We start from the raw sequence: 27,482 nt of genomic DNA on the forward strand, positions 1-27,482 counted from the left end.
GGAGTGTGACACGAATAGTGAGTTGGTGATGGCGCAGGTGCGAGAGGGCACATTGGAGCGCGAATGTGAAACCGAGTGCGAGCGAGAATGCACGTCGGGGTGTACGAAGTGTGACACGGAGAGTAAGGTGGTGGTGGAACGTGTGCGAGAAAGCACACCTGAATTGGTCATGGCGCGAGTGTGGGAGAGCCCATCCGAGCGCGTTAGTGGGTGGATGCAAGAGTGCACGCCCATGGTGAGTGTTACGGAGGACGTAACGGAGGAGAGGTGTGGACCAAAGTGTGCGCAAGAGTGTGCGCGAGAAGTGTGGTGTGTAACAGGGAGAGCGTTGGTGGAATGTACGGACGGCGTTGGAACGCCAGGTTTTGTGAGGGTGAAAGGGGTAGCATATGCTTGTAAGCATGCAAGTGAAGCATCGACGGTAACCGGGTTAGCGGTTAGGGCGACGGATAGCCGATGCGAGCACTCGGGGCGTGGGGTGCTTTGTTGGGTGCGAGGCCCGGCGCGGGTCGATGCTGCGTCGCTTCTCTTCGAAGCGTCGTTGCCGATTCGGGCTTGGCCCCGCCCCGCACGGTCGAGTCCGGGCCTTGTAGGGCGAGGCGACCGGTCCGGTTCAAGGGCGAGTGGGAGGAAGCGGAACGGTGCCCCCTCGTGGGGATGGGGTTCCGACCAGGGGAGATTGAGCCATCGGGCCCGGGACCGCAAGGTGCCGCGCCGAGACGGTGCGTGGAATCTCGGCCCAACCAAACCACCTCCCTTGAACCGAAAGCCGGACGGATTCAACCTGCAGGCAACCAAACCACCCGAATTCATTGCTCGGCTTTACGAACCGAGTTTAATGATGTCACGACGCACCGAGGCTAGGATATAGTGGACTGTGATGATGATGGTGATAGTGATAGTGATCGTGATTTGATACGAAATTTATAATAGTGAATAGAATTGGCAGTAAATGGAAAATTTTTGGTTTATTGAATTTGGACGAACAAAATTTATAGGGAGAGACCCCCGATGTGGTGGGATGGCAAATCCACCATCCCTCACAGTGGGGGCAAATGCGCTATAGTTTATGGGGTTGATGGCAGTGAAAACTAGCCCGGGTGGGTTAGGTTATATTGTTAGGGATCTAGCGAAGATGACATTAGGTGAAGTTAAGATTAGTTAGTGACTGATACCTGTAGTGGGGACGCAGGTAGTTTAGTGTGGATGATAATGACGTGGGAGCACAATAGTTTAAAGGGACGACTGGGAAGCGCAAGTTTCAGAGGGGAGTAGTTAGCTGAGATGATGCCGTGTGTGTGCGAATTGAACAGGTGTGATTGCACAGGTGTGCAACTGAACAGGTGTGTGGAGCAGGGTATGAGTGAGTGAAGGTGATTGTGTATTGTGCTGACCCAATGGTCCAGGAAGAGGAGGAGGGTGCAGGTGGCACCAGGTGATTGCACAGGTGTGCAACAACAGGTGTATGTGGCTGTATGGAATAAATGGTATGGAGTATTGGAATGGATGGTCGTGGAGTGAGTATGGTGGAAATTGTGGAGTGGAGTGGATGGTGCGAAGGTGTGAATGGGGGAAGAGTGGACCCCCATCACGGATACCCGGGGCGGGTAGTGTAAGTGTTAGGTAGAGGGTACAGGTAAATTGTGGTTGGATATTGGCATCTGTGGTGCGGGTGAAAGAATGGTCTTTGGATGGGTGCATTAGTGTTGTGGAAATGGCTGGGCGTGTAGCCTGTTAGTGTGTGTAGTTGGTTTGGGCACTCCACCACTGTGAGGATGTCGGCCAGGTGAGGCCGCAGGTGGGCTCTGGGAGCCGGTAGTTGTGGATGGGGCCCGAGGATCCGGAGGACGGACCCGGGTAGCCCAGTGCCAGAGGGCACCAAGGGGTGACAGAGCCAGGAGAGGGCCTTCCCCAGTTAGTTAGGTTAGGGTGAGGAGCTAGGTAAGCTCGGGTGGCAACTGCAGTGGTGGAGGTGTGCAGGTGGGTAGACCTGCTGGGAGAGCTACACGTCACAGCCCAGAAATTGTGCGAGGGCACCGGGAGATGAATCGGGGGAGTGAGACCCCAAATTGAGAAGCACCACAGTTTGGTCAATGGGAATTGGTTTCTAGAACCCATAGTGTAAGTTGGCCAATGGATTGGCAGGGAGAGACCCCGGGTAGTGTAAAGTGTGTTAATGTCATTTAGAAAGTAGTTAGGATGAAGTCTCCTCACACCATCTGCATCCACTCACCTGAGGTGACAGGTACTCCACACCATGCCATGGTTTGATTATTTTTTATGATGCAAATGTTTGGATTGTGAGACGCATCATGACGTGGGTGTGACATTGTGCGTAATTCCATCTCTGCCTCCTTATGAGGATTGATGATAAATTTGGTGATGGCAAATTTTGAAGTAGAGGGATTGTGGAGACGAATTTGGTATAGGGGAAATATGGGGAAGACGTGACAGTAGTGACGAATTTGTAAATGTGTAGATTTTTGTACATATGGGGTAAGGGCAAGGGTAGGGTAGGTGACAGGGGGGTGACGTACGGTAGGGACGAGCTTTCTCACTTCGCCCTCCGTACGCATTTCGCCTTGCATTGCCTTATTGATGTGTACCCTTGTGACCTTACCCCTCGCTCAATTGTCTTTCCCCTTTTGTCTCCCACATGACCTGTGCGCCATTGGGTGCCGAGGGGAGCGTGCGTGGGTCGGCCATTGTGCGCCCGAAATTCCCAGAACCAGCTGTCTGCATCGATGCACCACATTATGGACCACATGTCTGTGGCTGAGCACCACTTATGGACCCCATGGGTTGGGGCATGGCCCCTCTGCTGGAACCGGCCATGAGGGCCCGAAATCTTGCTGGCGGACCTTGGCCACAGGGCACCGATGCCCCACAGGTGAACCACACGTAGTCGGCCCCTGTGGGCCATAAATAAAATAAAAACGGACACGTTAGGTGCATTCTTTTATTGCAAATAGGCCGCCAGTAAGCAAAGCAAAAGAATGACAACATCTGGAAGAACAAATTAATAATCACCAGCAGAGGGAGCCGAAGAGCAAGAGATCACCTGCAGGGTTAGGGGTTGTTTGGTTATTTTTATTCATGAACAGTGATGACTGTGCACCGATTGGTGCTTGAGGGTGCTTTGGTGCGTTTTTGGGTGCTTTAATGGTGCATTGATGCAGAGCAGACTGTCTCCCCCCCAGAAAGAACAATCACAGGTCCTGGGTTAGTCTTGTAAATAAAAGTAGCGTCAATTGTAAATAACGCTTCCCACCGTCAGTGTATAGTTTGAAGACCATTCCGCGATTCGGTTAACTGTGGGCGTAAGTCTGTTAGGCAGGGTGCAATGGAGCAGCGGGACACATTTATTGATGTTTTAAAACTGTCGCACTCAGGGTCAGGTTAAAAATAGAGGGAACTACACCTACGTGTCACACTAAAAATAAAAGTTGTAGGCCCGGGACGTGCCTAAGAGGAGGAGGGTGCAGTGTTGCGGAGATGAGGACTGTATTTGTTTTGATTGTGTGCTGTACTATTATTATTATTGGTTATTCTGCGCCCCCCTACCTCCGGAGCTGTGTAAAGGTGAAAGGGCATCCCATAATTAGTCCACAAGCATACACGTCAGCCAAGTAATAGAATACCCCTGTTGATAGTTATCTCTTATTCTGTGTTCTAGGGTAAGGCTGTGTCTCCCATTAATTGAAGTACTCCATTGCACCAGTGAAAGAGAATAGATCCCCTTTCATTCCCATCCCCAAAACCTCCATTTCCTATCACATCCCCTTTCGTCATTGCTGAGCCCTCGATTCCTAATTACCTCCCCTCCAATAACCGCCATTGACCACGAGGCTCGAGTCGGGGAAGAAAGGCGTGTCTCCACCTCGTCATAGAGGGGAAGAGGGGCGTGCCTGCCCGTCGTCATCCAGGGCAGAGCCCGAGGGTCGCGCGACCAACCAGGGCCGAGGTGAGCACCCCGATGGGCGTGTCCAAAACGCCGGCGGCTTAATCGCTGGAGGCGCTATAAAAAGGCGCGCACGGAAGTGAGTCGTGAGTTGGTCTGAGTTGGTTGAGAGTCGGTCGTCAAGTGGAGAGTGGTGAAGAGTCAGTCAGTAGAGTCGGTTGCCAGTAGAGGGTCCGTGAAGAGTTGGTCACAAAGAGTTGGTCACAAAGAGTTGGTCGTCAAGAAAGAGTCCTGAAGCTTGCGAGGGAAGGAGAGAGAACCCGTCACACCAACCCACCAAGCTCCGCGTTGGCTCCAGCAAGCGTTCACCTCCACCAAGGCTCCACCAAGCTCCGCGTTGGCTCCACCAAGCGTTCGGCTCCACCAAGCTCCGCGTTGGCTCCACCAAGCGTTCACCTCCACCAAAGCTCCGCCAAGCTCCGCGTTGGCTCCACCAAGCGTTCACCTCCAGCCATCCACCTCCTGCCATTCCTGTCATTCCCCGCGTGAGTCTGTCTTCTGTTTGTTCTGTCCTGGGTTAATTAAGTCTGTATAAGCTAGTATTTTCCCTGTGTCACCTGCGTCTTATGTGCTTGTAAATAAACGTGACTGCTTTCTTTTTGCTTGTGTGTAAATAGTCAATAAATTCAGTAGTATTTCCAAACCTTTCTTTGCCTTCGTTTTCCTCTTTGCATTCGTCGCCTTTGTCTTTTCCCTATTGACTAGCTGCGGTGCGACCCGGCCAACGTTTGGGTGGAATCGGGTGAGTCGGGGATCCTGTTAGGTCGCGGTAATACACCACCGCTCGGTCATCATAACATCTAAACCGCGATCTGTAACAATTGGTGTCTGGGAGTGAGATTCGGGGCCCGAACCAAATTTTTAAAACATCTAGAAAAAATTTGGTCAAAATTTGGAGCGGACGAAATTTGTTTTGTTTTAAAGCAAAACCCGAATTTTGAAATCGCGCCATGGCTGGTCAAGGCGACGGGATGCCGGTGGGAGAGATAGACGGGGTAGAATCGACCCAGGACCTCGGGGAAATGTATGTGGAGGAAAGGGTGGAGGAGAGTAAAGAAGGTGTGGTTGAGGGGGTATCAGGTGCACAAAATGGCGCTCTCGCGCACGTGGTTACAGCGGCACCAAATTTTGCTGCGCCCGTGACCGTAGTAGCGGGCTTTGATGTGGGGGACTTCATGGCGCAATTCGCCGAGATGCTGAGAATAAACGGGGAGAAATTGAGTAATAAAATGGAAGCAATAATGAACGAAATGGAGGCCCTTATGGAGAAGAATAGTGAGCAATTGGGAGTAATGAGGGACGAAAGGAGGGCTAACAGTGAGCGATGGGGAAACCAAATTGAAGCAATAACCAACAGAATGGGTGACCGCATGCAAAAATGTGGGGAGACCATGGATCGCATGGTGGGCGAGAGGGTCCCAGGGGTGCACGGGGAGGTAAAGCGGGTCGAAAAGCGCTGGTTGAGCGAAGCGGAGGAAAGCACGGGTACAATGACGGGGGTAGAAATCGCGACACGGGGTTTGGAAAAGCCGGCGACCGATGAGGTAGAGGGTGTTTTATTAAAGCCAGCGGTCGCCGAGGTTAATAAAGAAAAAGCAGTGCTGGGAATTAAAATTGAAGAGATGACGGAGGTAGCCCGGGAATTGCAGGGAGAAATGGATTATGTACAAAGTCCCTGCTCACATCACGATGCTGTGCTTAACCCGAATGGAAGTTTGCAGGTTCGCGTGGAGAAAAGGATCCCCCAGGTGAGTCGTGCTGTTGTGTATTGTGCGGGGAGATTTTGTAAGAGGATGTTTGGCGACAAAATAATTTTCGCGCGCTTGGGATCGAGGAAGCATCCGGGCGTTGGTGAAGGGTCCCGTGTGAGTGGAAATGGCACACGTGGGAGGAAAAAGTGTGCGTCGGCGAGTGGGTGTGTTATAAAGTGTGGGAGTGAAACCGAGTGCGAGCGAGAATGCACGTCGGGGTGAACGGAGTGTGACACGAATAGTGAGTTGGTGATGGCGCAGGTGCGAGAGGGCACATTGGAGCGCGAATGTGAAACCGAGTGCGAGCGAGAATGCACGTCGGGGTGTACGAAGTGTGACACGGAGAGTAAGGTGGTGGTGGAACGTGTGCGAGAAAGCACACCTGAATTGGTCATGGCGCGAGTGTGGGAGAGCCCATCCGAGCGCGTTAGTGGGTGGATGCAAGAGTGCACGCCCATGGTGAGTGTTACGGAGGACGTAACGGAGGAGAGGTGTGGACCAAAGTGTGCGCAAGAGTGTGCGCGAGAAGTGTGGTGTGTAACAGGGAGAGCGTTGGTGGAATGTACGGACGGCGTTGGAACGCCAGGTTTTGTGAGGGTGAAAGGGGTAGCGTATGCTTGTAAGCATGCAAGTGAAGCATCGACGGTAACCGGGTTAGCGGTTAGGGCGACGGATAGCCGATGCGAGCACTCGGGGCGTGGGGTGCTTTGTTGGGTGCGAGGCCCGGCGCGGGTCGATGCTGCGTCGCTTCTCTTCGAAGCGTCGTTGCCGATTCGGGCTTGGCCCCGCCCCGCACGGTCGAGTCCGGGCCTTGTAGGGCGAGGCGACCGGTCCGGTTCAAGGGCGAGTGGGAGGAAGCGGAACGGTGCCCCCTCGTGGGGACGGGGTTCCGACCAGGGGAGATTGAGCCATCGGGCCCGGGACCGCAAGGTGCCGCGCCGAGACGGTGCGTGGAATCTCGGCCCAACCAAACCACCTCCCTTGAACCGAAAGCCGGACGGATTCAACCTGCAGGCAACCAAACCACCCGAATTCATTGCTCGGCTTTACGAACCGAGTTTAATGATGTCACGACGCACCGAGGCTAGGATATAGTGGACTGTGATGATGATGGTGATAGTGATAGTGATCGTGATTTGATACGAAATTTATAATAGTGAATAGAATTGGCAGTAAATGGAAAATTTTTGGTTTATTGAATTTGGACGAACAAAATTTATAGGGAGAGACCCCCGATGTGGTGGGATGGCAAATCCACCATCCCTCACAGTGGGGGCAAATGCGCTATAGTTTATGGGGTTGATGGCAGTGAAAACTAGCCCGGGTGGGTTAGGTTATATTGTTAGGGATCTAGCGAAGATGACATTAGGTGAAGTTAAGATTAGTTAGTGACTGATACCTGTAGTGGGGACGCAGGTAGTTTAGTGTGGATGATAATGACGTGGGAGCGCAATAGTTTAAAGGGACGACTGGGAAGCGCAAGTTTCAGAGGGGAGTAGTTAGCTGAGATGATGCCGTGTGTGTGCGAATTGAACAGGTGTGATTGCACAGGTGTGCAACTGAACAGGTGTGTGGAGCAGGGTATGAGTGAGTGAAGGTGATTGTGTATTGTGCTGACCCAATGGTCCAGGAAGAGGAGGAGGGTGCAGGTGGCACCAGGTGATTGCACAGGTGTGCAACAACAGGTGTATGTGGCTGTATGGAATAAATGGTATGGAGTATTGGAATGGATGGTCGTGGAGTGAGTATGGTGGAAATTGTGGAGTGGAGTGGATGGTGCGAAGGTGTGAATGGGGGAAGAGTGGACCCCCATCACGGATACCCGGGGCGGGTAGTGTAAGTGTTAGGTAGAGGGTACAGGTAAATTGTGGTTGGATATTGGCATCTGTGGTGCGGGTGAAAGAATGGTCTTTGGATGGGTGCATTAGTGTTGTAGAAATGGCTGGGCGTGTAGCCTGTTAGTGTGTGTAGTTGGTTTGGGCACTCCACCACTGTGAGGATGTCGGCCAGGTGAGGCCGCAGGTGGGCTCTGGGAGCCGGTAGTTGTGGATGGGGCCCGAGGATCCGGAGGACGGACCCGGGTAGCCCAGTGCCAGAGGGCACCAAGGGGTGACAGAGCCAGGAGAGGGCCTTCCCCAGTTAGTTAGGTTAGGGTGAGGAGCTAGGTAAGCTCGGGTGGCAACTGCAGTGGTGGAGGTGTGCAGGTGGGTAGACCTGCTGGGAGAGCTACACGTCACAGCCCAGAAATTGTGCGAGGGCACCGGGAGATGAATCGGGGGAGTGAGACCCCAAATTGAGAAGCACCACAGTTTGGTCAATGGGAATTGGTTTCTAGAACCCATAGTGTAAGTTGGCCAATGGATTGGCAGGGAGAGACCCCGGGTAGTGTAAAGTGTGTTAATGTCATTTAGAAAGTAGTTAGGATGAAGTCTCCTCACACCATCTGCATCCACTCACCTGAGGTGACAGGTACTCCACACCATGCCATGGTTTGATTATTTTTTATGATGCAAATGTTTGGATTGTGAGACGCATCATGACGTGGGTGTGACATTGTGCGTAATTCCATCTCTGCCTCCTTATGAGGATTGATGATAAATTTGGTGATGGCAAATTTTGAAGTAGAGGGATTGTGGAGACGAATTTGGTATAGGGGAAATATGGGGAAGACGTGACAGTAGTGACGAATTTGTAAATGTGTAGATTTTTGTACATATGGGGTAAGGGCAAGGGTAGGGTAGGTGACAGGGGGGTGACGTACGGTAGGGACGAGCTTTCTCACTTCGCCCTCCGTACGCATTTCGCCTTGCATTGCCTTATTGATGTGTACCCTTGTGACCTTACCCCTCGCTCAATTGTCTTTCCCCTTTTGTCTCCCACATGACCTGTGCGCCATTGGGTGCCGAGGGGAGCGTGCGTGGGTCGGCCATTGTGCGTCCGAAATTCCCAGAACCAGCTGTCTGCATCGATGCACCACATTATGGACCACATGTCTGTGGCTGAGCACCACTTATGGACCCCATGGGTTGGGGCATGGCCCCTCTGCTGGAACCGGCCATGAGGGCCCGAAATCTTGCTGGCGGACCTTGGCCACAGGGTACCGATGCCCCACAGGTGAACCACACGTAGTCGGCCCCTGTGGGCCATAAATAAAATAAAAACGGACACGTTAGGTGCATTCTTTTATTGCAAATAGGCCGCCAGTAAGCAAAGCAAAAGAATGACAACATCTGGAAGAACAAATAATAATCACCAGCAGAGGGAGCCGAAGAGCAAGAGATCACCTGCAGGGTTAGGGGTTGTTTGGTTATTTTTATTCATGAACAGTGATGACTGTGCACCGATTGGTGCTTGAGGGTGCTTTGGTGCGTTTTTGGGTGCTTTAATGGTGCATTGATGCAGAGCAGACTGTCTCCCCCCCAGAAAGAACAATCACAGGTCCTGGGTTAGTCTTGTAAATAAAAGTAGCGTCAATTGTAAATAACGCTTCCCACCGTCAGTGTATAGTTTGAAGACCATTCCGCGATTCGGTTAACTGTGGGCGTAAGTCTGTTAGGCAGGGTGCAATGGAGCAGCGGGACACATTTATTGATGTTTTAAAACTGTCGCACTCAGGGTCAGGTTAAAAATAGAGGGAACTACACCTACGTGTCACACTAAAAATAAAAGTTGTAGGCCCGGGACGTGCCTAAGAGGAGGAGGGTGCAGTGTTGCGGAGATGAGGACTGTATTTTTTTTGATTGTGTGCTGTACTATTATTATTATTGGTTATTCTGCGCCCCCCTACCTCCGGAGCTGTGTAAAGGTGAAAGGGCATCCCATAATTAGTCCACAAGCATACACGTCAGCCAAGTAATAGAATACCCCTGTTGATAGTTATCTCTTATTCTGTGTTCTAGGGTAAGGCTGTGTCTCCCATTAATTGAAGTACTCCATTGCACCAGTGAAAGAGAATAGATCCCCTTTCATTCCCATCCCCAAAACCTCCATTTCCTATCACATCCCCTTTCGTCATTGCTGAGCCCTCGATTCCTAATTACCTCCCCTCCAATAACCGCCATTGACCACGAGGCTCGAGTCGGGGAAGAAAGGCGTGTCTCCACCTCGTCATAGAGGGGAAGAGGGGCGTGCCCGCCCGTCGTCATCCAGGGCAGAGCCCGAGGGTCGCGCGACCAACCAGGGCCGAGGTGAGCACCCCGATGGGCGTGTCCAAAACGCCGGCGGCTTAATCGCTGGAGGCGCTATAAAAAGGCGCGCACGGAAGTGAGTCGTGAGTTGGTCTGAGTTGGTTGAGAGTCGGTCGTCAAGTGGAGAGTGGTGAAGAGTCAGTCAGTAGAGTCGGTTGCCAGTAGAGGGTCCGTGAAGAGTTGGTCACAAAGAGTTGGTCACAAAGAGTTGGTCGTCAAGAAAGAGTCCTGAAGCTTGCGAGGGAAGGAGAGAGAACCCGTCACACCAACCCACCAAGCTCCGCGTTGGCTCCAGCAAGCATTCACCTCCACCAAGGCTCCACCAAGCTCCGCGTTGGCTCCACCAAGCGTTCGGCTCCACCAAGCTCCGCGTTGGCTCCACCAAGCGTTCACCTCCACCAAAGCTCCGCCAAGCTCCGCGTTGGCTCCACCAAGCGTTCACCTCCAGCCATCCACCTCCTGCCATTCCTGTCATTCCCCGCGTGAGTCTGTCTTCTGTTTGTTCTGTCCTGGGTTAATTAAGTCTGTATAAGCTAGTATTTTCCCTGTGTCACCTGCGTCTTATGTGCTTGTAAATAAACGTGACTGCTTTCTTTTTGCTTGTGTGTAAATAGTCAATAAATTCAGTAGTATTTCCAAACCTTTCTTTGCCTTCGTTTTCCTCTTTGCATTCGTCGCCTTTGTCTTTTCCCTATTGACTAGCTGCGGTGCGACCCGGCCAACGTTTGGGTGGAATCGGGTGAGTCGGGGATCCTGTTAGGTCGCGGTAATACACCACCGCTCGGTCATCATAACATCTAAACCGCGATCTGTAACAATATTATATGACATGTTATTATATTACATGCTACTTATTATTTATATCATATTACATGTTATTTTATATTATTATATTATATTATATAAATATATTTTATTATATTTTATATTTATATTATATTACAAGTTATTATATTACATGCTACTATTCAAAGTACGTGGCAACAAATGACAATACAAATGCTGTCCCATTTATAAGCATTACTGACCTGTGAAATGTAGAACGTTTCTCATTGGTTGATTGACATGATGCAACTCAAAGGAAAACATTGTATCAATGTTGCGTTAGCCGCATGCATGAGTCGTATGTGCAGTACTTGCACACACAGAAACTGTTGGCGAAGGCGAAGACAGTGATCTACCACCAAGTCCACCATCTTAGTGTGAGGACCCAAGTGTCCCAGTGACATGAGGACATTGCAATCAATCTACCAAAAGTCTGTATTGGAGAGGAGGTCATGGCCAAGTCTGAGTTTATGTTTCAATTTGAGTTTATATTGGGAGCTCCCAGATCCTCCTCTCCCATAGGATGCTTTGCTCTCTAGCATGACAGTTCCTTTCCATCCACGCCTTTCTTCTTCTCTCAATGTTGGCAACTATGCCATTAATGTGCGTAATACGAAGATGGGTTAAAGTATTGCTGCGGTTTTGAGATTGGCACATTGAAGTCATTAAAGGTTAAAGCATTGCCCCCCATAGTTAGTCACACGAGCAACATATAGGCCCATTTGTAGTATAGTTATGTCTTAGTATATGTAAGAATAGGCCATTTCTCCTCTTAGTACCTGTGTTGTGTAAAGACAGGAGAATAGGCCCTACATTCATTTTGCTCCAACCTCCATTCTACCTTTATGGGCGCAATCCATCCTGCGCCTCATTTGGCTGTCCACTAGCCGAGTAACACGAGGTTGGCCTCCAAAGGTGCAGGAGGGTTGAGCTCGGCACGGCAGCAGTGGGGGCGGTAAGAATGAGCCAGCCAATCAGAGCTCGAGCGGCATGGCGTGAGAGGGCGTGGTGAAGAGAGTCTGGTGAGTTCCAGAAGGTTCGCGGGGCGGGTCTATATAAGCCCATACGAAAAGCCCTCCATAAGACTTGACTTGCACCAGTGGCGCGATAGGACTGGACTTGCACCAGTGGCGTGATAGGACTTGAGGAGAAAGGACTGTGCCAGAGAATTTGCATCACTCGCCGTTGTTGAACTTTGATCCTCGCAATAGAACGTGCGCGCCAGGGGATAGAGGAAGAGGCGTTGGCCGTACATGTACGCGGGCGCAGCCAGACGCGCCGGTAATGAATATAGCGCATTTCGGCCACGCGAGTGAACGCGGCCATAACCGCGAGTGAATAAGCGAGTGGATAACCACCAGTCGCGCCAAAGCCGCCCTCTACCGTGCGCCCCGAGATAACCTGATTGTTCAGGCGACACGCTACGAGCTCCTGCCTTCTCCTGCCTCCATATTCACGGGACGTGCCAGGGACCGGAGAGAGCTGCACGAGAGCCATCCCTGGACGCGCTGGTGAACATCATCCTGCCCATCAGCAATCCCCATGTGAGTGTGTGTGTGTGAGACGGGCCCGTTTGTCCAGGGGTATTAAGTAAGACTGCAAAAGTCTTGCTCTGTGTCCCTTTCCTTCTACCAATCCTTGTATAGTGTAAATAAATTCTGTTCTTCCTTCTGATTCAATCGTTCCCGTGATTTCTCCATTGGCTAAGCGTGGTCCGAATAGAACCGCTTGAATCGGGTTCCACCATCTATAACGGTGCGGATCACGTGTATGCAACCGCTTGGCATATCACCAACACACGTGGTTCGTGCGAGGCTTATTTCCTCGCTTCAGAGCAGCGCCAGTACTTAGGTAACAGCGAATTTGGTCCCGAAACCCTATTTAGCGCTGTCCGGAAGGGACGTAATAGGTCTCGGGTCACAACAGGTCAGTCAAGACAAGGGGACTAATCCCCCCTTGGTAAGGGAAGAAGGCCGGTGGCAGATCCACAACAAATGGTATCAGGAGTTGGATTTGGAACCCAACCAAATTTTTTTGGACAAATTTGGCCCAAAATTACGAGCGATCGAAATTTCGTTTTTAAAACCAAAATTAAATTCGTGCCATGGCTAGCCAAAGGGATCGAATGCTGGTGGGGGTAGAAGAGAAGGTAGATAACGAAGAATCAATGACCCAGGACCCCCGGGGAGAATCAGGAGAAGAAGTGGACATTGATGAGGAGCCGGCTGTAGGGGTAGAAAATCGCGGCGCCCCGCACGTGGCGGCGAGTGCTGAGCCCACGGGGTCAGGGGACTTCCAATTATTTATGGCACAAATGCGGGCCTATATGATCAAGTCGGAGCATTAAATGGATGCAATGGGTGAGCGGTTGGAAAACAAATTGGACGCCCAGAGTGACAAATCCACCCGGGAGAGGAAAGAATTGGGGGACAAATTCACCCGGAACATTAAAAAAATGGGGGAGGACATTGATCACATGTTGAGCGAAGAGGTCGCATTGGTACGCGACGAGGTAACGCGGTGCGAGAAACGCGGGGAGAGCGAGGTAGAGCCGAGCGCAGTCAAGTTGACCGAGGGGATAGAAATCGCGACTCGGGTGTGGAAAAGCCGACGGCCGCCGAATTGGAAAAGCAAATTTTATTGGCGCCGGCGGTCGTCGAGAACAAATAAATTATAGTCGAAATTGGGGCTGAAGAGACGGCAGAGTTAGGAAATGTATCACGGGAGGTCGAAATGGAATTCACTCAAAGTCTGGATTTGCATTGTGATGTCATGCTTCCTAACAAAAATGAAAGTTTGCAGGTGCTGCCATGGAAGAGGGTCCCGAAGGTGAGTAGGAGTGTGTATGGCGCGAAAGTGTTTGGCGCGAAAACATTTTTGGCGCGCTTGGGATCGCGACGTAACCCGGGCGCTCGTGGAAGGTCCGTGGTACGATGTACGCGAGTGAATGGCACGCGTGTGCAAAAAAAGTGCACACCGAAGCGCGAGAGTAGGACGGAATGTGAGTGGGAAGAGTGTGTCGGAGATGAGTGTGAAACAGTGTGCGATGGACGAGGAGAGTGAGAGCGGATGCACACCAGAGCGTGTTGTGGAGAGTGTGCAGGAGTGCACACCAGAGCGTGTGATTGGGTGTGCAACAGGAGAGTGCACACCCATGGGTAAGTGTGCGCTGATTGGGTGTGTACCAGAGGAGTGCACACCTGTGGTTGTTACTGAGTGTGTAACTAAAGAGTGTGCGTGAGGGTGTGCGATGGCCAAGTGTGTAATGGAGTGTGCGAGTGGTATGAGAGCATCAGGATGTGCACAAGGGTGTGTGATAATGGAGTGTGCGAATGGCGTGAGTGCGCCTGAGTGGTGTGCACCAGAGTGTGCAAGAGAAGAGAATGCACAAGCGAGTGCAGTAACGGAATGCAGGGGGTGTATGGGAGTCGCTGGAGCGGCTCGGTGTGCGAGAGTGGAGCGGGTCGCGTGTGTTGAGAACGTGGCCCGGGCATCGACGCAGACTGGGGGAGCATTTAGGGCGACGTATAGCTGACACAAGCCCTCGGTGCGTGGTGTGCTTTGTGTGCAGGGGGGATCGGCGGGGATCGTTGCCGCGGCGGCGTGCACGATTCGTGCTGGGCCCCGCCCTGTATGGTCGGTGCCGCGCCTTGGCGGGAAAGGCGTTCGGCACAGTTCAAGGAGAGGTCGGAGCTGCGCCCCCTGGCGGGTGCGGTGCTCTGCCTGTGGATGGTTGGGCCATCGTGCATGGGACCGAAAGGCTCTGCGCAGAGATGGCGCCTGGAACCTTGGCCCAACAAAACCTCCTCCCCTGAATCGAAAATGCCGGACGGACCCAACCAACAGTAGACCAACCACCCGCATGCATCGCTTGGCTTTTCGAAGCGGAGCTGTGAAAATGTATTTCCGCACCAAGAGGCTGGAGTTAGTGTACGAATAGCCATAGTGTTGGCGAATGGTACCCTGCGTGGGGGGAGTGGTGGTTTCGCCATTCCTCACATGTCTTTGGGGCACATGAGCAGTAGATTATGGGGGTGGCAGTGAAAACTAGCCGAGGGCAGGCAAGGATATAGTTAGGGATTTAGAAGGATGACAGTAGGGACAAGATTTAAGTAGTGACTTTTGTACAGGTAGAGGGGACGTAGTTAGAATAGGTGGATGTTCATGACGAAGGGAGTGCTTAGTGTAAGGGAAAATGGGGAAGCATGAGTATTAGAGGAAATCAGTTAGTTAGCTGATGCTGTGTGTGTGTAGTAGTGTGGAGAAATTGTGTGTGTGGATGAGCTTGAGCAAATGAGGAATTGAATGGGAATCACTGTGTGTGGATGAGCTTGAGCAAATGAGGCATTGATTGGGGATAACCAGAGGTGGTGTATGAGTGGTGTATTGAAGACAAGTGGAATTCTGTTGAGTGAATTGACTTGCATGGTGTGCAAGTGGGGAACAGGTGTGTGAGCACAAGAGGTGTGCAAGAGAACTTGGTGTGCGTGAAAATATTTGGTGTGGAAGGCTTGGTGCGGGATAGAAGGTGTGGAATGCATGGTGAGAAGGAATGAATGGGGGGAGATGGACCCCTTCACGAATACCCGGGGAGGGTAGTGTAAAGTCAGGTAGAGTGTTTCGGTAAATTGTTGGATATTGACACCAGTGGTGCAGGAAGTAACAGGAAGTGCTTGGATGGGTGCATGAGTCTGTAGAATGGCTGGGCGTGTGGGCTTTGTTGGTGCGTATGGTTATTGGAGCACTCCGCAACTGGTAGTTTGTCGGCCAGCTGAGGCCGCAGGTAGGCTCTGGGAGACAGTTAGAGTCAGAGTAGTGTTCAATGGGGCCCGCGGATCCAGGAGAAGGACCCGGGTAGCCCAATGCCAGAGAGGGCATCAGGGGGGGGGGGGGGGGTGAGAGAGCCAGGAGGGGCCTTCCCCAATTTAGGTAGTCGCAAGGAGCAAGGGAAGCTCGGGTGGCGACCTCAGTGGCAGAGGTGCGCAGGTAGGTAGACCTGCTAGTGGAGCCACACGACCCAGCCCCGAAATTGTGCAAAGGCACAGATTGAAAAATTGGGGAGTGAGACCCAAATTCGTAGGGCACCAGGTGGTCAATGGGAATCAGGTTTTTAGAACCACATAGTTTAAAGATGCCAATTGGCAGGGCAAGACCCCGGGTAGTTTAAGAGTTAATGTTATTAGAGGATATATTATAGGATATGGGAATAGAGCCTGTGATTGATGCTGTGAAGAGGAACAGGTTGAGATGGTTTGGTCATGTGTTGAGGAAGGATGAAAGTGACTGGTTGAGAAGAGTGATGGAAATGAATGTAGAAGGAAGTAGAAGACGGGGAAGACCGAGAAAGACTTGGCTAAAGATGGTGGAAGAAGAAATGCGTGCAAGGGGGTTAACAAGGAGAGATGCAGAAAATAGGGCAAAATGGAGAAGATTGTCATGGGGACCGCAAGGCTAACCCCCGCTCTAGCAGGGAAAATGGCCTTTAAAATGCATGTTGTTGTTGTTGTTGTTGTTATTAGAGGATAGTTATGATGAAATCTCTTCGCACCATACACATGCACTCACCAAGGTGACAGAACTCCACACCAAGTTTTGCAGATGATTTGGAATGAAAGACGCATCATGACGTGGGTGAGACATAGTGTTGGTTCCATCTCTTCCTTCTTGGGAGGGATTGGACGACGAATTTGGTTTAGAGGGGGATATGGGAGACAAGAGGTAGAGACGGATTTGTAATTTGTAAATACAGGGAGGGGCAAGGGTAGTGTAAGCTGACATGGGGGGGGGGGGGGGGTGTACGAACGGTTAGGGACGAGCTTGCTCTGCTCGCTCTCCCGCGCGCCCTCATGTTGCATTACCTTGTGTTCTGGTGTACCTTTGCGCCCTTTCCTTTGCTAACTGTGCTTTGTCTCTCCTCCTCACCCATGGACCCACTTTGGAGGAGTGTGCAGCAACTTTGAGCTGTGTGGCTGTACTTCATGCACCTGTGCAGCTGCACATTGTTACACATGTGCGGCTGCATGTTGCTACACCCGTGCAGATGAACTGCGCTGTACTTTGCTGCCATACCCCTTATTATAACTTTGCTCCATGTGCACAGACACTTTGCTGCACCACGTTACACATGGACCACACGTTTTGTGGCGGTACACTTTGCTGAGCAGTCGTTTGCTGCAAACTTGCCTTTCATCTTCGGACCACTGGTTTTAAGTGGCATCAATGTCACGCAGTTGGACCACATAAGGTTGGCCCTGCTGACAAATAAAAACGAACACGGGTTCTTGTACATTTTATTCTGGTGTGCCAGGAAAGAAGAACTAAGTTTTTGTTGCACACAGAAGATGAAGCAAGAAGAATATGCGACCCAGCAGCAAATGGTGAACTTTTTGAACTGTGCATTGATAAATGTGTTTTGGTGTATTGGTGCATTGCTGTGCTTTTTCTCCCCTCCAATCTTCTTTCCACAAAAATAACAGGTCCTGGTTTGTAGAGATGTAAATAATTAGGTTTTGTGATTGTAAATAAGATGCTACCCACCGGCTTTATGTGTAGTTTGAGAATTAATTCTGCAATTCGGTTAGTTGTGGGTGCGAGTCTGTTAGTTAGTTACACAACGCATGAGGTGGGACATATTTAGTGTTGTAAAACTGTCACATACACGGGGTTAGAGTAAATGTTAGAGGGGAACTACATCTAAGTGTCACATGTAATTAAAAACTAGTCCCAAGTCTTTCTCAAAACCTGTCGTTCACAACTGTGTGGTTTCGACTCAGGGACGAGTCTGACGAGGGAGGGGGGCAGTGCTGCGGTTTTGGGATTGGCACATTGAAGTCATTAAAGGTTAAAGGTTTGCCCCCCATAGTTAGTCACACGAGCAATATATAGGCCCATTTGTAGTATAGTTATGTCTTAGTATGTGTAAGAATAGGCCATTTCCCCTCTTAGTACCTGCGTTGTGTAAAGACAGGAGAATAGGCCCTACATTCATTTTGCTCCAACCTCCATTCTACCTCTATGGGCGCAATCCATCCCCTGCCCCATTTGGCTGTCCACTAGTCGAGTAACATGAGGTAGGCCTCGAAAGGTGCAGGAGGGTTGAGCTCGGCGCGGCAGCAGTGGGGGCGGTAAGAATGAACCAGCCAATCAGAGCTCGAGCGGAATGGCATGAGAGGGCGTGGTGAAGAGAGTCTGGTGAGTTCCAGAAGGTTCGCGGGGCGGGTCTATATAAGCCCATATGAAAAGCCCTCGATAGGACTTGACTTGCACCAGTGGCGCGATAGGACTGGACTTGCACCAGTGGCGCGATAGGACTTGAGGAGAAAGGACTGTGCCAGAGAATTTGCATCACTCGCCGTTGTTGAACTTTGACCCTCGCAATAGAACGTGCGCGCCAGGGGATAGAGGAAGAGGCGTTGGCCGCACATGTACGCGGGTGCAGCCAGACGCGCCGGTAACGAATATAGCGCATTTCGGCCATGCGAGTGAACGCGGCCATAACCGCGAGTGAATAAGCGAGTGGATAACCGCCAGTCGCGCCAAAGTCCGCCCTCTACCGTGCGCCCCGAGATAACCCGATTGTTCAGGCGACACGCTACGAGCTCCTGCCTTCTCCTGCTTCCATCTTCACGGGACGTACCGGGGACCAGAGAGAGCTGCAGGAGAGCCATCGCTGGACGCGCTGGTGAACATCATCCTGCCCATCAGCAATCCCCATGTGAGTGTGTGTGTGAGACGGGCCGGTTTGTCCAGGTGTATTAAGTAAGACTGCATAAGGCTTGCTCTGTGTCCCTTTCCTTCTACCAATCCTTGTATCGTGTAAATAAATTCTGTTCTTCCTTCTGATTCGGTCGTTTCCGTGATTTCTCCATTGGCTAAGCGTGGTACGAATAGAACCGCTTGAATCGGGTTCCACCATCTATAACGGTGCGGATCACGTGTATGCAACCGCTTGGCATATCACCAACACACGTGGTTCGTGCGAGGCTTATTTCCTCGCTTCAGGGCAGCGCTAGTACTTAGGTAACAGCGAATTTGGTCCCGAAACCCTATTTAGCGCTGTCCGGAAGGGACGTAATAGGTCTCGGGTCGCGCCAGGTCAGTCAAGTCAAGGGGACTAATCCCCCCTTGGTAAGGGAAGAAGGCTGGCGGCAGATCCGCAACAGTATTAATCTGTTTCAAGAACACAAACATGACAACCAATAAGAACGACAACCGTAATTGAACCACTTGATGGAGGGTTTCCAATTTGGAGAATCAATTGGGTTTAGAACAAGGAAAAGAGAGGGAGAGAGGGAGAAGGAAAGAGAGAGAGAGAGGAGTTCGACCCCCAATACAAGGACATCTGAGTACTTGTTGCGCTCACAGCTTGAGGCCTAGTCCTATCTAAATACTGCATATAGTGTGTGTAAAGTGTGTGTAAAACGTCCCACGCCTCCTCCCCCCAAACCCTCTCCCTCCCACAGATCTCCTGATGTCCCTGCTCTCAAATGCTGTGTTTGTGTCCTTCCCCCTCTCTCCCCATCTTGTCTACCGCTCCCCTTATTATATGTTTTATGTGTCTGTTTGATTTTTGTGTGGTTAATGTTAGCTCTTTCATGAGCCTCGATCTTGTATACAAAAAAAAAAAAAAAAAACGTTTGCTGCAATGTTGTCAAGTGTGCACGTGCGGTCATTACCTGCCGTGGGATATCGAAGGTCTGTGAACCTCTTTCGTTGTAATTGAACTTGTTTATAAATCTCGGGTCTTGTTGAGCATCAGGCTGTTCAGAACCAATCGTCTTCATGTCTGTACTCGAGGCAAGACACGGAAGATCAAATTATTTTTCCAACATTTCAACTCCCACCTTATTCCTTGTTTTCTTTCTTTCCAACATTATATTTTAGAGCAGCCGCGATAACCTTGTTGATGACCCACGTGGTCTCCTTCCAATTGCAATTCCCAATCCGATCATTATTTCTTCGTAAGTACTCGAGCCAGAGGTCATCGACTGACGCTGTTGTAACATTGGCTTGTTTGCGCTCGCCTTTACAACTGATGGTTTAACAGGTATGGAGCACTCTTATTCAAATCTTTTCCAAGGAGTGCCGGAATAAAATGTACGTTAACACGAGCTCCCACCTAAGCAAATAGGTTTTGATCCTGGGATTCCAAGTTCAAATTCCATACGCAATGTTGATTTGTCCATTGTGTATAACTCATGCGTTCATAATTCACATGAAAGTTCATCAATGTAATTGTCCTGCATGTACGTGCTCCTCTATGTTCTTTGTCGCTGGAAAAAATTATTTCTTTTTAAAATCAAAATATCGACAGAAATATTCATGTGGATCAGTTTACATGACAGGTGTACCTGTGTATTTAATTTACTTGTTCTCTCCAAGTCATGATAATAGAAAATGTATCTTAAAGAAACAACAACCTCATCTTTCTGCACGTCTTCTCCATCTTGCTCTTTGCCCTCTTGCTGCTCGTGTTCCCGAAGAGTGTCGTTCATCTCTGCAAAGAGAAGCCGTTAAAATGGCCAATGGCCCGGAAGTTTCATGGGAGTTTTGAAGGCACTTTCCGACATTATATTTCCGAAGGATAAACACTGGGATCACGGACATAATGGAGGTTCACATGACGTCACACACTGAGCATCCTATGACCCCAACCTCACCACAGTGTTCCCAGCCGATGGTGTAGCGTGGAAATGCATTTTATATGGAAGGACGGACATTGTGTGCTTGGATTCAATAATATTTTGGCCTCGGATTAATAATATTATTATTAATATTATTATAATATTCAATAATATTTATTATTGAATAATAATATTCAATATATTTTCAATAATATTCAATATTATTGAAATATAATATTTATATATTTTTTTTATTCAATAATATTTATCCAATAATATTCAATAATATTAATAATAATCAATAATACATTCCCAGCACGGACCCTTGGCCTCGTGCTCGTCCCTTCGCTCCTGCTGGCATGGCTCTGCGGTACTCCGCCGCAAGGCTTCTCCTGCTTAAAACCCGCTCCACCCCATCATGCATCTCTGCAATCAAATCGAATGGACTCCTGCGTCGACCCAGGTACATTCACCGTGGCTCCGGTCGTAAGTTTGTTTATTTACAATCAGGTCACTCCATCCCCATCCTCTGGTCGGCTCAGCGCACTCCCACTCATCGTCCCAACACACCTGGTCACAACAACGCACAAAATCGCACCTCCTGTCTGCGAACCCTGGCCAAATCACCTGGATTCATACCGCCATACAAAACAACATCAAGCTCACCCTGTTCAATACCCGGTCCCTCAACAACAAATGCCTCATCCTGAACGACTACATCCTGGAAAATAAACTGGACTTTCTCTGTCTCACTGAGACCTGGCAACAACCACTGGACTACTACACGCTCAACCTCACCACACCCAATGGATATTCTTACATCAATAAACCACGCTCGGAGGGCCAAGGTGGTGGAATTGCCGTTATTCACCGACAAGACATCAAGACCAACCTCATCTCCATCTCATCTGCTCCATCATTTGAACACCTGGCTTTTAAACTCTCTGGTCACACACAGTCAGTCATGGCTGTTGTCTACCGCCCTCCCAAACCACACCCATCATTCCTGTCTGACTTCTCCTACTTTCTGACCCAGCTATGTTCCCTCTCCCCCTCAATCCTCCTCCTTGGTGATTTCAATATCCACATGGACTCCACTGACTCCACGCTAACCACAGACTTCACTGATTTACTCACCTGCTTTAACCTCACTCAACATGTCAACTTTCCTACCCATAACCGTGGTCACATTTTGGACCTTGTCTGCTCTACTGGACTAATTTTGCACCATCTCTCTGGCTCCGACCTCACTCTCTGACCACCTAGCCATCACTCTGACCATCAACATCCCCACCCCAGCACCAAGGCATTATCGCACTATCAACTTCCGTGAGCTAAACGCTCTTTCACCGACCTCATTCTCATCGACCCTCTCTGAAAAAATGTCCACTTCTCCCTTCGTTGACCTCCACACCCCTTCTGACCTCACTGACTACTACAACCACACTCTCTCCTCCTGCCATGACCAACTTGCGCCTATAAAAACCAAAACAGTTTCTTTCACCCATTCTGCTCCCTGGTTTACCCCTGAACTCCGCCTGATGAAAACTCGTGCTCGCCAACTTGAAAGACTCCGCAATAAAACAGGTCTCACAGTTCACTCCCAGGCCTACAAGGACCACATACAACACTATAAAGATGCCCTCTCCCGCGCCCGCTCCGCCTACTACTCTCAAATTATCCACTCTGGCTCCGGAAACCCAAAAGCACTCTTCTCTACAATAAACAAACTCCTCAGCCCCCTGAACACCATCACCCAGTCATTCACAATAGACAACTGCATCTCCTTCCTTTCATTCTTCCAACGCAAAATTGAAAACATCTACAACAGCTTGACCACCGCCGCACCCGCTCCCCCTCAAACCACCTGCCCCCCCTTATCCTGCCATCCCCTGTCTCAATTCTCCCCAGTCTCCCCTACTGACCTCTCTGAACTCCTCATCGGAATGAAAACTGCCACCTGCACTCTTGACCCCATCCCCTCCAGCTTTGTCAAGGCCTCCCTTCCTGCTCTCTCTCCACTTATCATTGCAACAATAAACTCCTCCCTGTCTACAGGCATCGTCCCACCATCCCTCAAAATTGCTGCTGTTACCCCCATTCTGAAAAAACCTGGACTAAACCCTGACACCCTAAATAACTTCAGACCCATCTCCAACCTACCCTTTCTGTCAAAGGTTTTGGAACACGCTGTAGCCACTCAACTCAAACATCACCTCTCTGCCAATAACCTGTATGAAACATTCCAATCCGGATTCCGCTCCAACCACAGTACTGAAACTGCTCTCCTCAAAATCACCAACGACCTTCTCCTCTCCTCTGACGCTGGCAACCTCAACATTCTCATCCTCCTCGACCTCAGCACCGCCTTTGACACCATCCTCCTCACCCGACTTGAAACCACCTTTAACATTACCGGCACTGCCCTCTCTTGGATTAAATCATACCTCTCTGACAGACGTCAGTTCATCTCCATCAATAACTGCAAATCCCCCACTGCTCCCCTCCCCCAAGGTGTCCCCCAAGGTTCAGTTCTTGGCCCCCTCCTCTTCATCCTTTACCTGTCCCCCCTTGGTCACTTAATCTGCCGTCATGGTCTCCAATTCCACTGCTTCGCCGATGACATCCAGCTTTTCATCTCCACCAAGTCCATCTCCACCGCCACCCACTCTATCCTGACAAACTGCATCACTGAAATAAAATCCTGGCTTCAAATCAACTTCCTCAAACCTAACTGTGATAAATCTGAAATAATCATCATTGGCCCAAAAACGCTCACCAAGTCCACCCATAACTTTGCCCTCAACATCGACGGTTTCCCAGTATCCATCTCCCCTCACATCCAGAATCTTGGCATCATCTTTGACCAAACCCTCTCCTTCGACAAATACACTAAACAGATCACAAAGACAGCCTTCTTTCACCTGAAAAACATCGCCCGTCTCCGTCCATCCCTCTCCTCCGTGGCTGCAGAAACCCTCATCCACGCCTTCATCACTTCCCGTCTGGACTACTGCAATAGCCTCCTTTATGGTTCACCCTCAACAATCACCAATAAACTCCAATACATTCAGAACTCCGCTGCCCGTCTACTCACCAATTCCCGGACCCGTGACCACATCACCCCCGTCCTTTACAAGCTTCACTGGCTCCCCATCTCCCAGAGAATCCAGTACAAAATCCTCCTCTTGACCTACAAAGCCCTCCATAACCTGGCCCCATCCTACCTGGCTGACCTCCTCTCCAGACACACTCCCACCCGCAACCTCCGCTCTGCTGGTACCAACCTCCTGACCCCCCCAATCCGGACCAAATTTAGATCCTGGGGGGACAGGGCCTTCTCCATCGCTGCTCCCACCCTCTGGAACTCGCTACCTCACACCATCAGAGACTCCTCCTCACTCACCACATTCAAAACATCACTCAAGACCCACCTGTTCAACACTGCATTCAACATTTAACCCACAGCATCTAACCCCTGATTATCTCCTCTCCTTCTCCCTCCTTTGTGCTTTGAATATTTCCCTATTGATTCTTCTTTTTTTTGCAATTGTTTTTATGTTTTGCTATGCATTATGTTTTGCACTCTGTCAAAGCGTCTTTGGGCTTCCTGAAAAGCGCTATATAAAATAAATGCATTATTATTATTATTATTATTATTATTGTGGATCCAACATTTTCTGGTGTTCGGTGCACATGCTGCGGCCTAACATCCTGTCCTCTCACTTTATCATGTTCCTGTCCTGTCCTGATATCATCTTTGTTGTCTTCTCACCTGTGTGGAATTATAAAGACCTCTACAGGCCAGGAGTAGGCAAGTTATCGCTGGCATTCAAATTCAAACTTGTCCCTGATCCTCTTAATTAATAAAATGTATTGTAATGACAACGAGATAGAAATAGTTGAGTTCTTTGATGAATCTTAATAATACTATGCTGTAGTTCATAATGATCCTGTAGAAAAGGATTAATTATATTACTGAGATGTGTGTATTTCTATGTACTAGCAACGGTACCCGCCCTATGGGCGGGGCTTCAGTTGTGAAGCCGAAATGAAAAGGAAAAATATCAGAAATTGAAGGCAGAATTTTTTTATTTTAAACGATTCATTTCAACACCCGTCAAATCATATCACGCGTAAATCATCAAAATCAAAACAGTTAATCATTTGTAATTTCGAATTTATTTATTCGTATTTATTCGAATTGCACGAATATGTGAATTGTGATTGTGTTTCATTGTGATGTTTGTGCGGCGACGGGCGGTGTGTACAAAGGGCAGGGACTTAATCAACGCGAGCTGATGACTCGCGCTTACTGGGAATTCCTCGTTCGTGGGACACTGTCTCAAGCCCCAGTCCCCATCGCGGATGGGGCTCAGCGGTTTATCCGAGCCGGTCGGCGAAGGGCAAGGTACACGCTGGCCCGTCCAGTTGTGCGCGCATGCGGCCCCGGACATCAAAGGGCATTAAACGTTCATTAAACATTAAACGTTCATTAAAGGATTACAAAACGAAAAACATTACGAAATTACGTTCACACCATCACGTCAAACACTACCGTGAACACATTCATCGTCACAACATCGTCACAATGAGAACATCGTCACAATGAACGTTATGCGAACGTGAATGTTATGCGGGAGTCCAAACCTGAGAATGCTGGAGACCAAAGCTGAAATTGGGAAAACTAAATAGCCTATTTTACTCCTGGAGATCCCAGGATTACCCACCCAAAATATTTTTGCGATTGGTTCAGCAGTTTTTACAGTACCTTTGAACAGACAGATGGACATTTGGTGACTTATAGTAAGATTACAAACTTAGGAATTCAAGAGTATAACTCAGACTCTGGTAGACTCAAAAGTCGCCTTGTGATGCGAAGATATACATATCTTTCATGTGCAGTCTTGTGTAAATACTAAGTAGGGAATAGAGTTTGTGAAACAAACAACAGAACTTCTCTGTCATCAAGTTACCTGCTGAAGATAATGGCTACCAAACTTCCTCGGCCCCCAATCAATCCCCTCCCTACTTCTTGCTTCCTAATCAGTGATCCCCGTCCCCCAGATCTACCCCTCCCTAATCCCTTATCAGAATTCCTCGGCCCCTGATCTCCCCCCCCCCCCCCGATCTCCCTCCTCCCCACTTCCTCCTACTGTGAAGACCCAATCATCATTCCCCTATTGTTCAAAATGATATAAATTGAGCTCAGTTCGCTCAATCGGTGAAGAATGCTCATTTCGACCCAGGTCCTGTACTGTGAGTTTTATATATAGACTTGGCATTTAATATGGAATATTTTTTTTGTGAGGGTGAACTTACTTTTCAAGATGTCTTAGAACCAAAAGTTCATTGGAATTATGTTGAAATTATTCTAGGTTTTGTTAATGTGACCTTTAAAAGAAACAAAAACCACATTTGACATTTCAAAACAAATAAATTGATCCTTGAAAGTGATGTAAACTGATATCGAACTCAATTCATGGACAGCACTGTGTTAAACTTCTGTACGTTTTCCAGAAGTAACTCTTTATTTTGCACATTAGCCAAAATTTTTTTTAACAAAAACAAAAGTTAAATTACGACTGGGATTACCGACAGTAAAATTACAGTTCAGTACTTCGTGTAACCCACCACGAGCATTCAGGAGAGCACGTACACGTTGAGGCATGCTGTTCACGAGATTTGCCAAGGTTTGGACAGGAATCGCTTGTCATGCAGTGACAATAGCCTGCTGCAATTCACGCACAGAGGTCGGCTGCTGGTCCAAGTGGTCGATTTGACGCGATAATTCTGCCCACAAGTTCTCTATCGGATTCATATCCGGGGACATGGCAGGCCACTCCATATGCTCTACACCACGGTCAGCACGAGAGTGTTGGATCATGCGAGCACGATGAGGCCGTGCATAGTCATCTTGGAAGACAAAATTTCCTCGAAAGGCTGCACGAGCAAATGGAAGCAATGTTTCTTCCAGAATGGCCCTGTACTTGAACCGGTTCAGGATTCCATTCAGAACAACCAGGTCACTTTTGCCCCCTGCATGAAAAGCAGCCCAAACGGTCACCCCACCACCTCCAACTTGGACTCTTGGCACTATACAATCTTTGTTGTAGGCTTCATGCCCTTGTCTGCGCACTCGGACACGGCCATCTTGAAGATAGACCAGAAATCTAGACTCGTCACTGAAGATCACATGATCCCAGTGACCTGGCTGCCATTGACGGTGCTCTCTGGCCCACTGCAATCAGCGCTGGCGGTGTTGTCTGGTGAGGCCTGGCTTTCTCAGGGGACGCCTGGGATGATAGCCTGCTTGAACCAGTCGTTGGTTGACTAGCCTTCTGGATACAGGCACATTTGTCAGTTGCTGCCACTCAGCCCTAAGCCGATTAGCTGAATTGGTATGGCCATTGCGGACTAACCGGTGCAGCTGGCGATCATCCCTCCTTGTGGTTCTGCGGGGACGTCCTGGCCTCGGTATTGGAGTAGGGACACCCCTCTGAGCATTTCGTTTCAGGATCTTTGACACCTGACCTTGAGTGATGCCATACTGCCGAGCAATAGCACGCTCTTTCATGCCGTAATTTCGTAAAGCCACCACTCCATGACAAACAGCATTGTCGAGTTGACGGACCATCTCCAGAGGAAACGACAATAACTTTTGGAGATGTGCAGCAGTTGGTTTTCACTAATACAGAACGCAACAACCCTTGTATACCCGACTGTGAAGCCAATCGTCAAATGCACCTGTCCGTACATTTTGCCACGCCACCTGTGATTTTATCCTGTTGTTGACTTCTTGCTGCGACAGACAATCAGTGACATGGTTCTTTTAACAAATAAATCACCAAAGTGTAAAAGAAACTCACCAGATTGATATACTGAGTTAAGAAAGCAAACCCAAGTCAAGAAAAAATATATATTCCATATTAAATGCCAAGTCTGTATATATAATGTATTTCTGTTGTAACCAAATGAGTATTTTCCCAGTGTTATTAAAATATTTACAAGTGTTCATGACTTTGTTCATGCACACTTCAACACTTGTCTATATGGATGCTTTTCTGTATTCTCATCCCAAGTCATCCTTTTCTTAACACGTACACACTTTATCAGCTATTATGACAGTTGTACT

General features: G+C 49.3%; 2 protein-coding genes across 2 annotated transcripts in view; one reads left to right on the plus strand and one right to left on the minus strand.

Annotated features, from left to right (window-relative positions):
- Nucleotides 1–20,218, minus strand: part of LOC137419277 (dynein axonemal intermediate chain 1-like) — a 99,431-nt gene extending 79,213 nt beyond the window's left edge. The window contains exon 1 of the mRNA XM_078771111.1: nt 20,144–20,218. Within this exon, the coding sequence (XP_078627237.1) occupies nt 20,144–20,218 (75 nt within the window). The remainder of the gene's footprint in view (nt 1–20,143) is intronic.
- The window catches only part of LOC137414956 (E3 ubiquitin/ISG15 ligase TRIM25-like), a 1,058,494-nt gene that overhangs the window by 297,468 nt on the left and 733,544 nt on the right, over nt 1–27,482 (plus strand). The window lies entirely within an intron of this gene.

The sequence above is a fragment of the Myxine glutinosa genome, chromosome 1 (genome assembly GCF_964187855.1).
Source record: "Myxine glutinosa chromosome 1, kmMyxGlut1.1, whole genome shotgun sequence".
Lineage (NCBI taxonomy): Eukaryota > Metazoa > Chordata > Myxini > Myxiniformes > Myxinidae > Myxine > Myxine glutinosa.